The 18,391-nt window shown below is 40.2% G+C and overlaps 1 protein-coding gene across 1 annotated transcript in view; it reads right to left on the reverse strand.

The window, feature by feature from the left end:
- LOC126271868 (lysosomal acid glucosylceramidase-like) overlaps positions 1–18,391 on the reverse strand; it is a 190,860-nt gene that overhangs the window by 18,271 nt on the left and 154,198 nt on the right. The window contains exon 10 of the mRNA XM_049974208.1: positions 3,135–3,415. Within this exon, the coding sequence (XP_049830165.1) occupies positions 3,135–3,415 (281 nt within the window). The remainder of the gene's footprint in view (positions 1–3,134; positions 3,416–18,391) is intronic.

An 18,391-nucleotide genomic window follows, 5' to 3' on the forward strand; every position in this document is an offset into this window, starting at 1 on the left:
TCCATACAGCCCAACCACTGATGGTTGTCACATCTTTAGTGCTGAGCACTGTTGTCCAAATAAGCCAAGGGCACCTACCATCTCCCACATTCCCACTGTCACTCCTTGCAATGTATCCTTCACTCCTATGTCCTCCTGGCATCAACATTCGCTAGTCCCCATCCTCCATTTGACTATCCCCTTTCCTGTTCTCTCTCCATCCATACAAATGCCTTCTATCACACTAGCATACCTGCATAATCCTTTCCCCTTCTCTTCTCTCCCTTTTGCCCTCCCCCTGCTCAGCGCAGTATCCTGATGCTGCACCTAGCAACCCACTATCTTGTTCACACCATGTCCCTGCACACTCCTGTAGGTAGCAGTAGCACCTTCCCCCAACCCCTTCTCTGCTATCCATCCCCCTCTCTACACCACGCATATTTTGTGCCCCACTCCTGAACGATCCCTGCTCACCTGTGATAGCCACTGTTAGGCCATAGGGAACAGATATGACAATGGTCAACAGTGTAGTTGAGTTATGTGTGCTGCCCTCTGCGAGGGTGAAGTAAGGAGTGGAACAACTTTTGTACATCAGTGAACATTAACCACACTGAAAATTAATTAAAATTGTTGCACAATATGCATGTTGTATAATCTATATATCCCCACCTCACTCCACATGCACCACTTGGCAGTGATGCTACGTGGGGGGCAGTTGGGAAGGAGTGGCACTCCTAACGGGTTATGCTTAGCCAAAAAGATGAATACATGAGACCAGCTGATGTTATTGCATGTAGAATACAGCTTAGTTACTCATTATATCATAATAAAACTATTGATATGTGACTGCAGCCACAGGCAACAGCTAGCCAGTTCATAAACCAGAAATGTCATGTAACAATAACGTATCGTGATTTTATATAGTGGTTTGTGAATAAATATTTTGCATAATAAAATTTAGGTACTAAACAATTTAGTAAGGACAGTCTATTTGAAATAAGTAACTTTTCTTGAAGGGTTATTCAATATGCTTTAATGTTATTCTATGCCAAATGGAGGTTCATTTCTTTCACAACCACTAACCATTCTCATAAGATAATGGCAATAATTTATCAAAACACTTAAATATGATTAATAATACTGCAAACATTATTTAAGATGTGTACATCTTGGTGTGCACAAATGGTAAAAGCAGTGTCCCTGTAGAACAACAACATTAAATTTTTACAGAGTAACAGAATTGCTAGTCTGTAATTTTCTTCGTGAGGTGAGATTGCTCTACTGCTGACAGACACATAAAAATAGAAATATCTATCATAGTTTTCAGAACCACTAGGTCCTTCTTCAGGGGTGAAAAAGGAATAGGTGGGTGATGGGTAGAAAGGAGAGTTGGGATGTTCAGAATCCATCCTGGGAAGGAACTACCTCTTGTGAACATATGAGTATAAAAATGTATTTTTTGCCTTCATTTTGTAGGATTTCTCATTTATTCATATACTCATTAGTATCTGTTACTTTTTACTTTCCTTCTTCTTATGCCTACACCCACCCCCCCCACCCCCCTCTGCTCCCTATCTCTTTCTCTCTCTGTTTAGTTCCTGTCCCCTTTTTCACTTTCCTCCCACCTCATGATTACACCAGTCTTACACTGTTCACTTCAGTTACCACTTCTCTTACTCATACTCTTACTCCATTTCTACCCCTCACACTGTTCTTCTAGGATCTCTCAACTGAAGCTGGTAGAGTTCTACTTTCTCTGATCCTTCCCTCTTAAGCTTTGTCACCCCTTGTACAACAACTCTCAACCTTAGTTCTGAGTGATTTCCTTTCCCAAATTATTCCTGTTTCCTCCCTGACAAAAGAACAAACGTTTCTGTAAGCTAGGATAGTTCTTTTTTATTTTTATGTGCAGCTTATATCAGTACTTAGATTTCATCTCTTGAGATAAGGAAGAGCTAGGCATTCTGTGTCATAATTTTACAGTTTTCCCACATAAATTTTCCTGCTCATACAATAAATCTAAAAGATGGCTATTATACAATATAATGAAACATACTGCAATCACATTACTCCTTCATTCACTTGTCTTTCTTAGAAATGGAAAAATAAATACTTTCTCTGTAATCACCACATCTCCTTTCACCCACTGTATATCAACGAATGGCTTGTCATAGGCTTTAAAATGGAAATTTATCCCTCTTTATAATGAAGCTTGTTTTTTACATTTTACATTATTATTTGTTCTGATAAGTCAAAGCTGATTGATTTTATAGGCACATAAATCATAACTTTTTTCTCACATAACAATAAGGAAACACTGCAAAATGAAGTAAGGAGAGTGTGAATTGCCATTTTGTTACTGAATGGCAAAGTGTAAGTAGATTTTCATATGCCTCCCTACAAATAAAATGTTTTTGTTGGTTTCTCTTCTCTCTCTCTCTCTCTCTCTCTCTCTCTCTCTCTCTCTCTCTCTCTCTCTCTCTCTCTAAGTTAGTTCAGTGTAATTATACAAGTATTATTCTGTGATTTATAATGATCTTAACATTACTGATTCATGGCATTTTTCAGATTTCTTGCCAAGGTGATGATTCCATTGGTGAATAGACTATTTGGAGTTCAGACACTTGTGCACAAAATGGAATAATTATCTCTGCTAGAAACCTAGTGAAATATTATAGGAGGAAAAAAGCAACCAATCACAAATTTTGACTAAATTATTTATTTCAATATAATTAGTTTATGGCCTAGGCTCATTTCCCAGTGACTTAAATAAACAGTGCCTACCAGCTTTATCTTCAGCAGGACATGCATCAGTGAAGCAGACTCCTGTTTTTTAATGCATAAAGTAAATTTTTTCTCAAGTATCAGAAAGTAAAATGTTGAAGTTGCTATAAAACACACAGTCATTAATACTGTGTTGTATTATTGGACAAAGTGTGAAATTTTACTGCTAATCTGAATATGAGCCAAGGTGTGAAACTAGATAAAGTGAAATAAATCATTCACATGAAAAATGTTCTGGTTGCAGATTTTCTACAGTATATTTCTGAAAACATCTGTTGCAAACCTTCATCGATAAAATCATGAAAAACTATTTATATTATTATGAATTTTTGCTCTATTGTAAATAGAAAATGATGAAAAAAGGAACTTACTTATTGAACAAAATTATAGCTGTTGCATTATTAGGAGTTGTGAATGCCACAGTTTCAATTCCATTTTCATTGTTTGGCACAATATTAATCCTCACTGAATCTTCAGGAATAAACTTGGAAAAGTGGCCAATAGCATAAAATAAAGGCTGCTTATAAAATTCATCACTTTTCGCATTCACAATAACTGAAGCATCAACATAGTTTTGTACCCAGTTAGGGCCACCTTCCTGGTTTAACGCCAGATTCCAGTCATACCATCCAGTAACCCAGTGTGTGAAATCCTGGAAAGACAATTTAAGTGAATACGCTAGGAAGTATATGGTAGATAGTGCAGTGATTATCATTTTATTGTTGGCTGAGTGGTACATACTGGCACAGGATATGATGTTGTATTAGGTGAAACACACACCATACATCAACATTCGTGGAATAATTGTTACATCAGGTTATTACACATGTAGACTAAAATTTTTAGTGTGTTTATTTTAATGATAATAGTTACTAAGTATCAAAAATGTTCCAGTAATGGAGAGGTTTTCATATTGTACCTTAAACAACAACAGACAACAATATCTAATCTTAAATGCAAATTATGTCTACTTAGCTTACCATCAGTAGGTGCAGACATAAATAAATTCTCAAAAGCTGATGAAAATTCAAGCTTCTTGAAACAAAAGATTCCTCACCTAGTAAAACACAAGAATGGGTTTATTTCAGGGAAAAGCAGAAAAACCAATCAAACACTAAGGTCAAGCAGGAACTTACACTATGTGATCAAAATTATCCGGACGCCTGGCTGAAAATGACTTACAAGTTCGTGGTGCCCTCTGTCAGTAATGCTGGAATTCAATATGGTGTTGGCCAACCCTTAGCCTTGAGGGCAGCTTCCACTCTTGCAGGCATACGTGCAATCAGGTGCTTGAAGGTTTCTTGGGGAGTGGCAGCCTATTCTTCATGGAGTGCTGTACTGAGAAGAGGTATCAATGTTGGTTGGCGAGGTCTCGCACGAAGTCGGCATTCCAAAACATCTCAAAGATGTTCTATAGGATTCAGGTCAAGACTCTGTGCAGGCCAGTCCATTACAGGGATGTTATTGTCTCGTAACCACTCCACCACAGGCCGTGCATTATGAACAGGTGCTCGATCATGTTGAAAGATGCAGTTATCATCCCTGAATTGCTCAACAGTGGGGAGTGAGAAGATGCTTAAAACATCAATGCAGGCCTGTGCTGTGATAGTGCCATGCAAAACAACAAGGGGTGCAAGCCCCCTCCATGAAAAATGCAACCACATCATAACACCACTGCCTCCGAATTTTACTGTTGGTACTACACACGCTGGATGATGACGTTCACCAAGCATTCGCCATACTCATACCCTGCCATCAGATCACCACATTGTGTACCGTGATTCGTCACTACATACAATGCTTTTCCCAAGGTTCAATCGTCCAATGTTTATGCTCCTTACACGAAGCGAGACATCATTTGGCATTTACCGGCATGATGTGTAGCTTATGAGCAGCTGCTCAACCATGAAATCCAAGTTTTCTCACCTCTCGTCTATCTATGAAAGTACTTGCAGTGGGTCCTGATGCAGTTTGGAATTTCTGTGTGATGGTCTGGATAGATGTCTGCCTATTAAATGTTATGACTCTCTTCAACTGTCGGCAGTCTCTGTCAGTCAACAGATGAGGTCGGCCTGTACGCTTTTGTGCTGTATGTGTCCCTTCACATTTCCACTTCACTGTCACATTGGAAACAGTGGACCTAGGGAAGTTTAGGAGTGTAGAAATCTCATTTATAGACGTATGATACAAGTGACACCCAGTCATCTGACCACGTTTTATGTCTTTGAGTCCCATGCATGCAGCGCCCCATTCTGTTCTCTCGTGATGTCCAATGACTACTGTGGTCATTGATATGGAGTACCTAATATGAAAAGCATATGTTTTTGGGGGTGTGTGGATACTTTTGATCACGTAGTTTATGAGGGATAAAATGCAAAATGAAATGACTTTAGAAGTCAGAAACAGCTGGGTATGCAAGACACAAGTCAGAGCAAGGAAAATTTAAACTAGGAGCACAGATGAGAAATATTTGACAGCAATAACTAAAAGTAATGTGATGTAAATAGTGAAAGAGAAGTAAAAAGAAAGAAATTTCTAACTGAATAATGTTATATAGGAACATAAGGGAAACATCAATAATCAAATCAGCAGCACTGGGAAAAGACAAAGAGAACACATCACAATAACATAAAATATAAAGCTCTCAATTACTGAGAACACCTTTAATGCAGAACAATGGGTTGACAAGCATCATGAAAACATACTGAGTAATATTTTTTTAGTAAAATAAAAATTTAATTACCATCAGAAACTTAATTGAGCTTCATGTATTTAGACTAAGCATATCCTATTTATATAGTAAACACTTTATGAGTAAAGGAGGCCATTCACCAAATAGAAAAAAATGTTGAGTCATAAACAGTCACACACAAAGAAGAAAGAAAACTTGCTAGTTTTCAAAATAAATCTTTTGTCAGGCTACAATATCAATATATAGACACACATATACATGCACACATCCATGCGCACATGTCCACATACAAACACGCGCACCCGCGTGCGCGCGCGCGCACACACACACACACAAACACACACACACACACACACACACACACACACACACACACACACACACACACACACACACACTTAGTGTTTGATTGGTTATTCTGCTTTTCCCTGAAATAAACCCATTTTCTTCTCTCTTTCTTGTGTTTTACTAGGTGAGGAATCTTTTGGTGGATGGCTAGAGAGAAGCTTGAGGTAGGAACATGGGTGGCATGGGTAGCTAGTGGTTGGAGGGAGGCAGCAGAGTTGCTGACACATAATGCAGGAGGGAGGAGTGGCAGGTACATGGGCTAGTCATGTGATATACAGTATTGGAGCTCGTGGAGTGTGGCACATGACAAAGGTGATGTGTGTTGGAAGTGGGTTACAGGACAGAAGAAGGGGAAGCCAGCAAAATGAAGCAAAGGCAGCATAAATAGGACACAAGACATCATCATAGGTTTTGTCTGATCAGTCATTTTACAGTTTCATGCAGTGTACATGAAAACTGCACCCAGATGAAAGATATTATGTACTCTTGCAGGACGTCCTGCAGTGATGCAATGATCATTTTGCAAACAAAGGCTCACATATCGTAATCTTATAATGTGCAGCAAGTACAAAACTAGATCACAGCACACAATCATACTGTGCTAATGGAATCTTACAAAGATTTCATTACAAGAACACAGTATGACTGCATGCTGTGTTCTAGTTTCGGGCTTGCTGTAGGTTATCAGAGTACGATGTATGAGCCTTTGTTTGCAAAATGATCATTGTGTCACTGCGGGATGTAATGCAGCAAGATTCTGCATCCTGATGCAGTATTCTTGTAGACTGCATTAAGGTGTAAAATGACTGATCCACTAAAACTTGTCATGATGTCTTGTGACCTGTTTCTTCTGCCCTTGCTTCTGTTTACTGATTTCAGCATATTTTTTGTAAATTTCTGAGAGAAGTGTGATTGCGATTATTAATGGAGTTTTCAGGTTGTGATGACATTTGAAAGTGAAGACTCAGTGCATCAAAACTAGTAATGTAACCTTTTCAAAAATTTCTTGCACACTGTACCTGCTGCATCTTGTGCCACTGGGTGATCAACTTCATTCTTGGTTACAGTTTAGGAGTAGCCATTCCTTCTGGTCGACAATTGGTTGGTTGTCATACTGGCATAAAAAGTTGTACAGTGTGATTGCAGCATATTTGATATGTGATATGGTTGCTTTTACAGGTGGCTCAACATCTGATGGATAAGCCTGTGCGAGGAATGGAGTAGGAGGTGCTGAGTGGGTGGATTGGTTACATTTTGCACCTCGGTCTTGCACCAGGATATGATGCCTATGTCATACATCATAAATGATTTCTTTTATTTCAAAGGAAATGCCTTTTGACTCAATATAATATTATTCACCAGTATGAATCATAATAATCAATACCGTTTTACGTAAAATTCAACGATGGAAAAAAATCACATGAAAAACATTTTATAATACAACTGAAATGACAGTTCTATAATTTTTGTGTGCCATACAGAATGACCAATTTTTGGTTACCTGTGTATCTACCCAGCTTTTCCAAATTTATCATTTGGTTTAGGCAAATACACATATGAGATAAAATAAAACATTACAAAATTGGCTGCTGTTGACAAGTTAATTCATCATACTCCACCACTCCTGAGGAGGTATTGACAAGTTTAAGCCTGGCCTTTGGATTTTACTTCAGTGCTACTGAAGAATTAACATGGGCTTCCTTGCTGTCCCCTGAGCACTAATGGCAGGCATAGGCGAGCCAGCAGTCAGGTACCTAAGTGCTGTTGATGAGTTTAAGTTTACAGTGGTGTTTCCACCACATATCTCAATAGCTTTAGGCAACTAGGTTGTGTTCAGACAATTTTCAGCAAAATTTGGACCTCATTGCTTTTTTCATCTATTCTACCTAGAGCCAGATTGAGGATGAATAATTTTGTGTTGGCATAGGTGACAACTCCTCCACAGACTTTGCAAGCAACAGTCCTAAGCCATTGACACCAGCAGGTGTAACATTACAGTTGTATCTTACAAAAAGAGTTCCTCCAAATCTCCTCTATCAATTTGGGACAACAATAAATCTACAGAGAAACTCTGAAGTCAGAAACTAATTTATACACCTACAATAATGTTTGTCTCAGCAGTGCCAAATTTCAGAGCAGTAGAATGAGACATCACAGAAAACTCTCCACAGATGTTCAACATGGGGTGAGGTAGGCTGATTAGGTACCCCAGCCCATGTAAAGGCCCAAGCACAGGCTCCTTAGTGTAGATAGATGCACTATTTGAGAGTGACACAGCACTCAGCTCGGTATGTAGCAAGCACATCTGCAAGTGCCAAATAGTCAATAAAAGATGATAATTTGAGTTGTCTCAACATTATCTTGCTTCTCAACACCAATAAAATGTGTTAACTATGGTGTTTACAATACTGCTAAATTTTCCTTACCATACCCACATCACCCAAGGTGCTTAATAACAAATTACACTTTTTGTCACTGTGTAGCAGATTAATCAGTGACTAATGCCCCTTCAGCCATTGTGAAATTTAAATAGTTAAGAATAAAAGGAACCTATCTGGTGCTCAACTAAATCCAGATTAAGTTTAAAAGATTGTTTAAAAACAAAAACTGGAAAATAGAGATATTTCTAAGGCATTTATAAAAATAAATATCCATGGCCAATGTAGATATTTTTTTTTTTAAATTAAAAATTTGTAAGGCAAGTGCAGGCATTGTTCCCCCCTTCCTTCTTGTATAAAACCATCTGAAATCCTATTATGATCCTTCTCACTGGAATCAGTTCACATATCATGTTCTGTAAATGATCATGATGAAGAGCATTTAGGAATACATTACAATTCAAGCTACACATTAACAGACAGACGAGTCACTGTAGGCTACTTGTATAAAGTATGCTAGTGATAAATTATCACTATTGTGCTAATCTACTCACACTGCTGATTATGGGAATCACTTCAAGGTTACCCTGCCCTCTGGCAGCTCCTACCAGACGTCTTCAGTGGGTGAAAGATCTAATGAAACTGTCACCAGGGAGACAGTTGAACACTGTCCATGTCATTTATGACCCATTAAAATAATATATCAGTCCTCTAGGGTCTTAGCCACATGGGGCTATTGGGATCCAGCAAAGAACTGACTATGGCCCGACTGCTACAAAAAGCATTATTGCAGAATGATAAATTGCTGTCTCACTTTATTACAGTGCTTACATTGTCCAATTCTGAGATATACTGATAGATGCTTCCCCTGCCTACTTTGTTTGGTTACACTTGAAAGCTAATAATTTGCATATCCAAGTGTTTAGTACCCTTCATCCTAATTTGATATTGTGCAGTGTGTTGCAATTTCTAAGGTAAGTAGTATACATTTACACTTTGGGCCCATTCTGCACCTCCAAGTGATTAATGGTGATAGATATATCCTTCAGCTTCCCCAATATCGTCATTATAAGTCCTATCACTTATCACACAATTATACAAGTCCTAGCTTCAAGTCAAATTCAGGGAGTCTGCACGAGTTCATCTATATACCACTGAGGATTGAAAATGTATGACACAAACATTTAAGAACAAGAAGGCCAAAACTGTTCTGGTAGCTCATACAGAGGTAGCAGTAAACGTGTTTCTCACAACCCACCACACAGTGTCTGTCACCAGCAAAATGCTCGCAAAAATATTGCATTGAAAATAGCCAAGAAACAATGCTAAAACCCGCCAACTCACAAATTACATTATTCTAAGCCCTTCACATGCCTCAGTTCAACATGATATTCTCTGGTGTGGGCATGTTCATTCAGATCACTAGTTGAATTCCAGCTACTGTGGAAGCTATCCATAGCCAGACAATGTATGCAGTGACAGCAAAATCATCTGTAGCCTTAGTGATCCCACAAGGCACATCTTCACCAACTCAGGAGGACAAGAACCAGCAATACCGTTATTTTTAAGGTCTTTTTGTCATGAGTCTACATGCTATCCATTGCAGAATCTGATGGTGATGCACCTGCATCTCTGACATAGCCAGACATTCTGTTTTCTACAACTTTGTTGGAGATCCCACAGTCTCAGATGTTTCCAGTCTTACTGTACCATTCACAGAGGGGAAAGGTCGTACTGTGGAGGGCAGTTAACACTGGCAATGTTTCTAGGTATGGTGGTACCTGAAAGTATATAGGCCTTGGTCCTCAAGAGGGCATGTCAACTCTGAGGCTTTGAGAATAAGTACTGAGCTCACTGTTGCCTTAAAAGAATTGATATATGAAAAAAATTAATGCAATGAAACAGTGCTGATATTCTCTGATTCACAGTCTGATTATTACTACTTTTCAGTTGTTGTTGTTGTGGTCTTCAGTCCAGAGACTGGTTTGATCCAGCTCTCCATGCTTCTCTATCCTATGCAAGCTTCTTCATCTCCAAGTACCTACTGCAACCTACATCCTTCTGAATATGCTTAGTGTACTCATCTCTAGGTCTCCCTCTATGAATTGGTGATCCCTTAATGCCTCAGAACATGTCCTGCCAACTGATCCCTTCTTCTAGTCACATTGTGCCACAAATTCCTTTTCTCCTCAATTCTATTCAATACCTCCTCATTAGTCATGTGATCTACCCATCTTATCTTCAGCATTCTTCTGTAGCACCACATTATGAAAGCTTCTATTCTCTTCTTGTCTAAACTATTTATTGTCCATGTTTCACTTCCATACATGGCTACACTCCATACAAATACTTTCAGAAATGGCTTACTGACACTTAAATCTATACTCGATATTAACAAATTTCTCTTCTTCAGAAATGCTTTTCTTGCCATTGCCAGTCTACATTTTATATACTCTACACTTCGACCATTGTTAGTTATTTTGTTCCCCAAATAGCAAAATTCATTTACTACTCTAAGTGTCTCATTTCCTAATGGATTGTGGTCAGAGTCCACATCTGCTCCTGTCTTACAATTCAAAACCTGGTTCCTAAATCTCTGTCTTACCATTATATAATCTACCTGATAACTTCCAGTATCTCCAGGTCTCTTCCTTGTATACAATGTATATAATGATCATGTTTTTAAAGTACTGGAAGTGATACACCATCTTGAAACTCTGAACAAAGAGATAAAATACTATGGATTAAAAACTACAGGGGAACTGGCCATGTAAAGGTAAAATTCTGTACATATTGTCCAGATTGGGGTGTTAAATCATGATAAAACTCCACTAACCGACTTCTTTTACATCATCGAGATACATTCCAGAACAAAGTGAAACCACCTGTTAAATTTTTTCTAGCAGATACAATATTGGCATTGCATATACATTCCCCATTTATTTGTAGTATAAACTAAGAAGTTAAGCCAAATTTCTAACATTATCTTCATCATATTCACAGGAGCTTTTTGACAAACTATGACTCTTTCATGATTGAGGATGATAATCCGTCTTCTCCTTGGATGCCACATGTAATATCAAATTACTACGACTGAAAATTTAAGATATGACTTCACCATATGTGCCAAAATTTTGCTTACAGTGAATGGCATTGTTGTATATATATCTATTGGCTTGTACGTCAATGTCATGGTTTTTGTGAATTGTGCTATAATTATCTGCTGTGTTGGTACAAGGAAAACAAAACTGATTAAATTATAGAAATCAATGTTTTGGTCACAAATTATTTTATCAAAATCCATGAGCTGTTTCAGCATTGCAGTCATTATCAGGTTCAACAATGCAGTAGTTCAAGTACAGCAGTGGCACATAGGCCTTAGTCAATACATGTAAATATGTGTTATTGCTGTACTTGTTGTATCTGATGAGCACCAGTCATGAATTTTTAGAATCTAACATGTGACCAAGACACTGATTTCTGTAATATCATCCACTACAAAAGTTACAAGTCTCCTCTACAGGATCAAGTAGCCTCATTTTGTAAAAATGAAACTGATTAAAATAACCATATGACCGCTTCAAAAATGTTAACTCTTGGCACTTGCTCTAGACATGCTAAGGCAAACCTGCTACTACTTGTGTCAGATGCTGTAGTGGTGTTAATGAACAATGCCTTGGCAATGCCTATGTGCTCCAGGTGGGTTAAGATGGAATACCATCCAGATAATGTGTGTGCTCTAGATTGGTTAACACAGTGAGGCATATTTCTGAACCAAGTGTCCAGTAACTATTCAAGGCTTGGCCTGCTCAAAAATCTCTTTTCGCATTTGCTGCTGTGGTCTTGTCTTGCTATTTCACCTTTTTTTGTCTAAGACTCAGTTCTATGGAGTAATCAGCGTGCTATTGTATGGGGGAAGAAGTCTTGGGGAGTCTCACAAGTAGTAACAGTGAAAGTGAATTCCTCAGTTGTGATGATATAGACAACTCTTTATGGGTTACATCCAACAAGATACATTGTATTCAGTGTGAGCAGGGTGAGGAGATGTGTGGCACTTGAGAAATGTGAGAAAGGTGGCAAAGTATTTCAAAAAGATGAAAAAATATTTTAAAAAGGCAATTAAGAAGTGACAAATTATTTTAATAAAAAATATGGCATAAATGAACTATTTTCATTTTTGATAATCTCCTTCCAAGAGGGCTGGTTAAGAACATAAAAAGTTTCTATTTCATAATCCTGGATGGGGAATGACCATTCTTTGGTTTATTTTTTATTTTATTTTTTTATTTTTATTATTAACATATGCAAGTACATTGATGATTTGGTGTCGGTAATTCAATATTGGTATCCATAGTTCACAAACAACACTTTTACAGCTAATGACATTCTACATTTCAGTACTGAAAAAATCAACAAAATATTTTTGGTTTACATTTCTTAGGAATCTTAGCAAGAAATGAAGTACTCATTTTCTTTTCTCAGAATTTTTCTGAATGGCTTCCAGCTCCATTTCATTTACTCATGCTTCTATTCTCGCAGAAGATGGTATAGCAGCCGAGATGATAAAGTGGGGAGGCAACAAAGCAATAGACAACATGACCAACATAATCAAACAGATTTGGAGAAATAAGAAGTTGCCAGAAGGATGGAAGAATGAAACTGTAGTACCAATACATAAGAAGGGGGACAAGAGAGAAGCAAACAACTACAGAGAAATATCGCTACTAGAGGTCAGATATAAGGTGCTGTCAAAACTCTTGCACAAGAGAGTAGCAGAACAGGTAGAAAATACAGTGGGTGACTACCAAGCAGGATTCAGGAAGGGAAGAGGAAGTATAGAACAGATATTTACCCTGAGGCAACTGATAGAACATAGGGCCTTAAAAACAAAAAGACAGTAATAACCTTTGTGGACTTCACAAAGGCATATGACTCCATCGACAGACAGACTCTTGTTAGGATCCTGAAGAACAGAGGACTAGATGGAACTACACAAGAAGTCATAAAAGAAATTCTGACACACACAAAAGCAAGGGTGAGATTCAGAGGAGCATTGTCAGAAGAATTTGAGATCAAGACGTGTTAAACAGGGAGATGGATTGTAACCATTGTTGTTCAATATAGCATTGGATGAAGTGATCAGGCAGTGGAGAGCAATAAACAAGGAAATGGGAATATTAAAGACCCATATTTGGGACAAAAAGGGCAACAGGGGTCAAGTGGACTGCCTAGCGTTTGCACACGACATAGCAATAGCAAGTGAGATGGAAGAAGTGGGCAAAGACACAACTCGACGACTTAAGCGAAGTAGCCAGAAAGGCAGGACTGAAGATCACCTATAACAAGACAAAGACATTAAATACCACTGCTGACTGGGAAACACCAGAAGCACTGTGCAAATGGTGGGCAAATTTAAATACCTGGGAGAATTTATAACAGGAAGGAACAGGAGCAAGGAGGGAATAACAAAGAGGATAAAGAAGATGAGGTCAGCCTTATGTATGATGAGAGATATATACAATAAAAAGAACATATCCACAGAGGCAAAGATAATCCACTACAAAGCAATGGTAATAAATGCAGTATTATATGCCCCTGAGACGATAACACTAGGAAGAAATGGGGCAGAACAACGAGAGAAAGAAGAGAGAAAAATACTGAGTAAAATACTGGGTCCTTAAAGAGGTGGAGAGAGATGGATGCAAGGATATAGGGAAGAACTGTACTGGAACATGAGAACAATATCTGGGGAAATCAGACTCAAAAGGGCAAGGTTTGGTGGACATATAATTAGGATGAGTATGGACAGGATAATGAAGACAGTGTGAGAAACAAGAGGGAGGACAAGGGGAAAGACAGGAACCAAGTGGGTTCTTGAACTTCAGAAGGACTGGTTGAAATTGTGGATCAAGGGGACGGAAAATTGGAGGAACAAATATACACCAACCAATATGCTGGAGATCAACGACAGAGAAGAATACAGGGTGTCACCAATGGAGCCGACAGGAGAAAAGGACTCTGAAGATCTCAGAAGAAGAGCGGGAGAGAAGGAGAGAAAGAATGACGAGGTTCTGGGAGTAGAAGAGGAAAATGCAGTCCATGGAGGGGCTACCTGTCGTCCTAAAGAGGCCATAACACAAGAAGAAGAAGAAGAAGAATTATTTTTTACCTCTGACAAAGGTAGTTTCATCTAAACTGAATGTGAAAGATGATGAACATGCTTCTTCTAACATACGTTCCGCCGGCCGTAGTGGCCGAGCGATTCTAGGCGCTACAGTATGGAATCGCATGACCGCTATGGTCGCAGGTTCGAATCCTGCCTCGGGCACGGGTGTGTGTGATGTCCTTAGGTTAGTTAAGTTTAAGTAGTTCTAAATTCTAGCGGACTGATGACCTTAGCAGTTAAGTCCCATAGTGCTCAGAGCCATTTAACATACGTTCCCAGAAATATGTTGTCACATCATCAGTTATTAGGTATCTCTTTTTTTGAGGTGAATGTGAAAGATGTTCAGAAATGAAACTTCGTGGCAGATTAAAACTGTGTGCCGGGCTGAGACTCGAACTCGGGACCTTTGCCTTTCATGGACATACCTTGCATACCTTGCAGAACTAGCACTCCTGGAAGAAAGGATATTGCGGAGACATGGCTTAGCCACAGCCAAGGGGATGTTTCCAGCTTGAGATTTTCACTCTGCAGGGGAGTGTGGGCTGATATGAAACTTGAGGAGGAGAGCTTCTGCGAAGTCTGGAATGTAGGAGATGAGGTACTGGCACAATTAAAGTTGTGAGGACAGGGCATGAGTCATGCTTGGGTAGATCAGTTGGTAGAGCACATGCCTGCGAAAGGCAAAGGTCCCGAGTTCAAGTCTCAGCCCGGCGCACAGTTGTAATCTGCCAGGAAGTTGATTAACTGAAAATCACTGATTTCACTGGCCAAATAACTTAAGCAGTGGTGGATAAACTTCGATACTCAACATCTGTTAACATCCAAATTGTTGGCACATATACCCTAACTTGAAGTTCATATCTGATATGAATAGTTTTAAGTGTAACAGATGAGGTTCCCATTTAATTTCAAGGCTACACTTATATTTTGTTGAGAGGAGTGGTTAAAAATTGCCTGAAAACCTTTCTTCCCAAAATTAATAGAGTAAGAATACATACTGCAAAATAGTTCACTTTCACCAACTTGTTTCCCACTGTGGTATTGGCCACTATCCAGTCAGCTGCCCTTTCAAATAAGCACACCACCAGTTATGCCACTGCATTTACTACAGCTGCCACCACAGCACGAGGGCACTGCCACAAAAGATTACACTGCTGGCTGTGAGATGCAAGCACCCTCTCTCCAGAGCTTCAGTGCCATATGTACTTAAGTTCGAACATTCAGGCACTGAGCCAATTTTGTGTGTTTGGGAGTTGAATAGCATTCACAGTCTTTCCTAATGGCCAGGGCTTGACACATTCTTAATAGACATACACTCCTGGAAATGGAAAAAAGAACACATTGACACCGGTGTGTCAGACCCACCATACTTGCTCCGGACACTGCGAGAGGGCTGTACAAGCAATGATCACACGCACGGCACAGCGGACACACCAGGAACCGCGGTGTTGGCCGTCGAATAGCGCTAGCTGCGCAGCATTTGTGCACCGCCGCCGTCAGTGTCAGCCAGTTTGCCGTGGCATACGGAGCTCCATCGCAGTCTTTAACACTGGTAGCATGCCGCGACAGCGTGGACGTGAACCGTATGTGCAGTTGACGGACTTTGAGCGAGGGCGTATAGTGGGCATGCGGGAGGCCGGGTGGACGTACCGCCGAATTGCTCAACACGTGGGGCGTGAGGTCTCCACAGTACATCGATGTTGTCGCCAGTGGTCGGCGGAAGGAGCACGTGCCTGTCAACCTGGGACCGGACCGCAGCGACGCACGGATGCACGCCAAGACCGTAGGATCCTACGCAGTGCCGTAAGGGACCGCACCGCCATTTCCCAGTAAATTAGGGACACTGTTGCTCCTGGGGTATCGGCGAGGACCATTCGCAACCGTCTCCATGAAGCTGGGCTACGGTCCCGCACACCGTTAAGCCGTCTTCCGCTCACGCCCCAACATCGTGCAGCCCGCCTCCAGTTGTGTCGCGACAGGCGTGAATGGAGGGACGAATGGAGATGTGTCGTCTTCAGCGATGAGAGTCGCTTCTGCCTTGGTGCCAATGATGGTCGTTTGCGTGTTTGGTGCCGTGCAGGTGAGCGCCACAATCAGGACTGCATACGACCGAGGCACACAGGGCCAACACCCGGCATCATGGTGTGGGGAGCGATCTCCTACACTGGCCGTACACCTCTGGTGATCGTCGAGGGGACACTGAATAGTGCACGGTACATCCAAACCGTCATCGAACCCATCGATCTACCATTCCTAGACCGGCAAGGGAACTTGCTGTTCCAACAGGACAATGCACGTCCGCATGTATCCCATGCCACCCAACGTGCTCTAGAAGGTGTAAGTCAACTACCCTGGCCAGCAAGATCTCCGGATCTGTCCCCCATTGAGCATGTTTGGGACTGGATGAAGCGTCGTCTCACGCGGTCTGCACGTCCAGCATGAATGCTGGTCCAACTCAGGCGCCAGGTGGAAATGGCATGGCAAGCCATTCCACAGGACTACATCCAGCATCTCTACGATCATCTCCATGGGAGAATAGCAGCCTGCATTGCGGCGAAAGGTGGATATACACTGTACTAGTGCCGACATTGTGCATGCTCTGTTGCCTGTGTCTATGTGCCTGTCGTTCCGTCAGTGTGATAACGTGATGTATCTGATCCCAGGAATGTGTCAATAAAGTTTCCCCTTCCTGGGACAATGAATTCGCGGTGTTCTTATTTCAATTTCCAGGAGTGTCAGCTAAATAATTTTTTTTTTTTTTTAACGTTCGACATTAGATGTAGGATAAATTAATGTCTGAATTTTATTGTTGATGAACAGCTTCTGTTCCTTGCTCCTGTATCCACTAAAGAAGCACACAGTGTGCAAAGGGAGTTATAACACACCCATGCAGAGACTTTATTTTCCAAGCTTCCTCTCTTTTCAAACCATTCATTACAGAATTTGCATTTTCTTATTTTGCAGTTTTTTTAACAGAATTAGAATCTGAGACAAAAATAGAAGCCGCTGTAATAGAAGAGTATTTGGCATCCATAATAATAATAGAAATTCCTCAATGGAGCAAAACATAAAATAAGGGAAAAGCAGTCACTCACCCACAGCACAGAAACACATAACAGAAAACACCATTCACACCAGCTTTTGAGTTCTAGCTCTTTTTCTAGGAATACCACACACATTCGTAATGCAACCATACAGACACCTAAACACACAGTCCCATGGCCACATCCAGACTGGCCATGGGAGTGTCTGTTTGGGTGTCTGTGTGGCTATGTTGTAAGGTAATGGGGGATAATATGGCCATACAGCAGCTTTGGCGGCAACGAAAATACCTACTATGGAAAAAAAAATGGAAATGAGCTTATGGCAATGTTGGCTGGAAGGCCCCTATTCAGGGAAGTTCGGCTGCCAAGTGCAAGTCTTATTTAACTCGATGCCACACTGAGCAACTTGCACACCGGTGATGAGGATGAAATGATGATGAGGACAACACAACACCCAGTCCACGAGTGGAGAAAATCTCCAATCTGGCTGGTAATCAAACCCGAGCACTCTTGCGTGGGAGGTGAGCACGTTACCACCCAGCTAAGCTGGCAGACTGCTATTGAAAAATGGATGGGATGTGAAAAGCCACAAACAAAAGTCAATACATTTATAGACTCATCTTTCCCTGATAAAGATAAGGCGGCATTCAGCAGTTCCAGATGGTTTGAATTACTTGGTTACATAATTGCATATAATTACTGTAAATGACTTTGCACTTAAGTAAATAATGGACGGTGTGTTTGTAATGTGACTCCTTGGATTTGCTGGATACCTAATCGTTGAAATAGAAGTCATGTGAAAACAAACTCTTCCAAATGGTTCGTAATTTAAATTTAAAGCACAGCAGCAGAAATAATATGTTGGGCTGGTGTACTTCAATAAAAACATTTCATAGTAGAATTAAATTATAAAGATGTTTAGAACAACTGCATAGTGAGTCATTTTATTATGAGAGACACCAATCAGTTTCAATCTTTGCAGTGCCAGACAAGTATTTGC

The sequence above is a fragment of the Schistocerca gregaria genome, chromosome 5 (genome assembly GCF_023897955.1).
Source record: "Schistocerca gregaria isolate iqSchGreg1 chromosome 5, iqSchGreg1.2, whole genome shotgun sequence".
NCBI classification, from domain to species: Eukaryota; Metazoa; Arthropoda; class Insecta; order Orthoptera; family Acrididae; genus Schistocerca; species Schistocerca gregaria.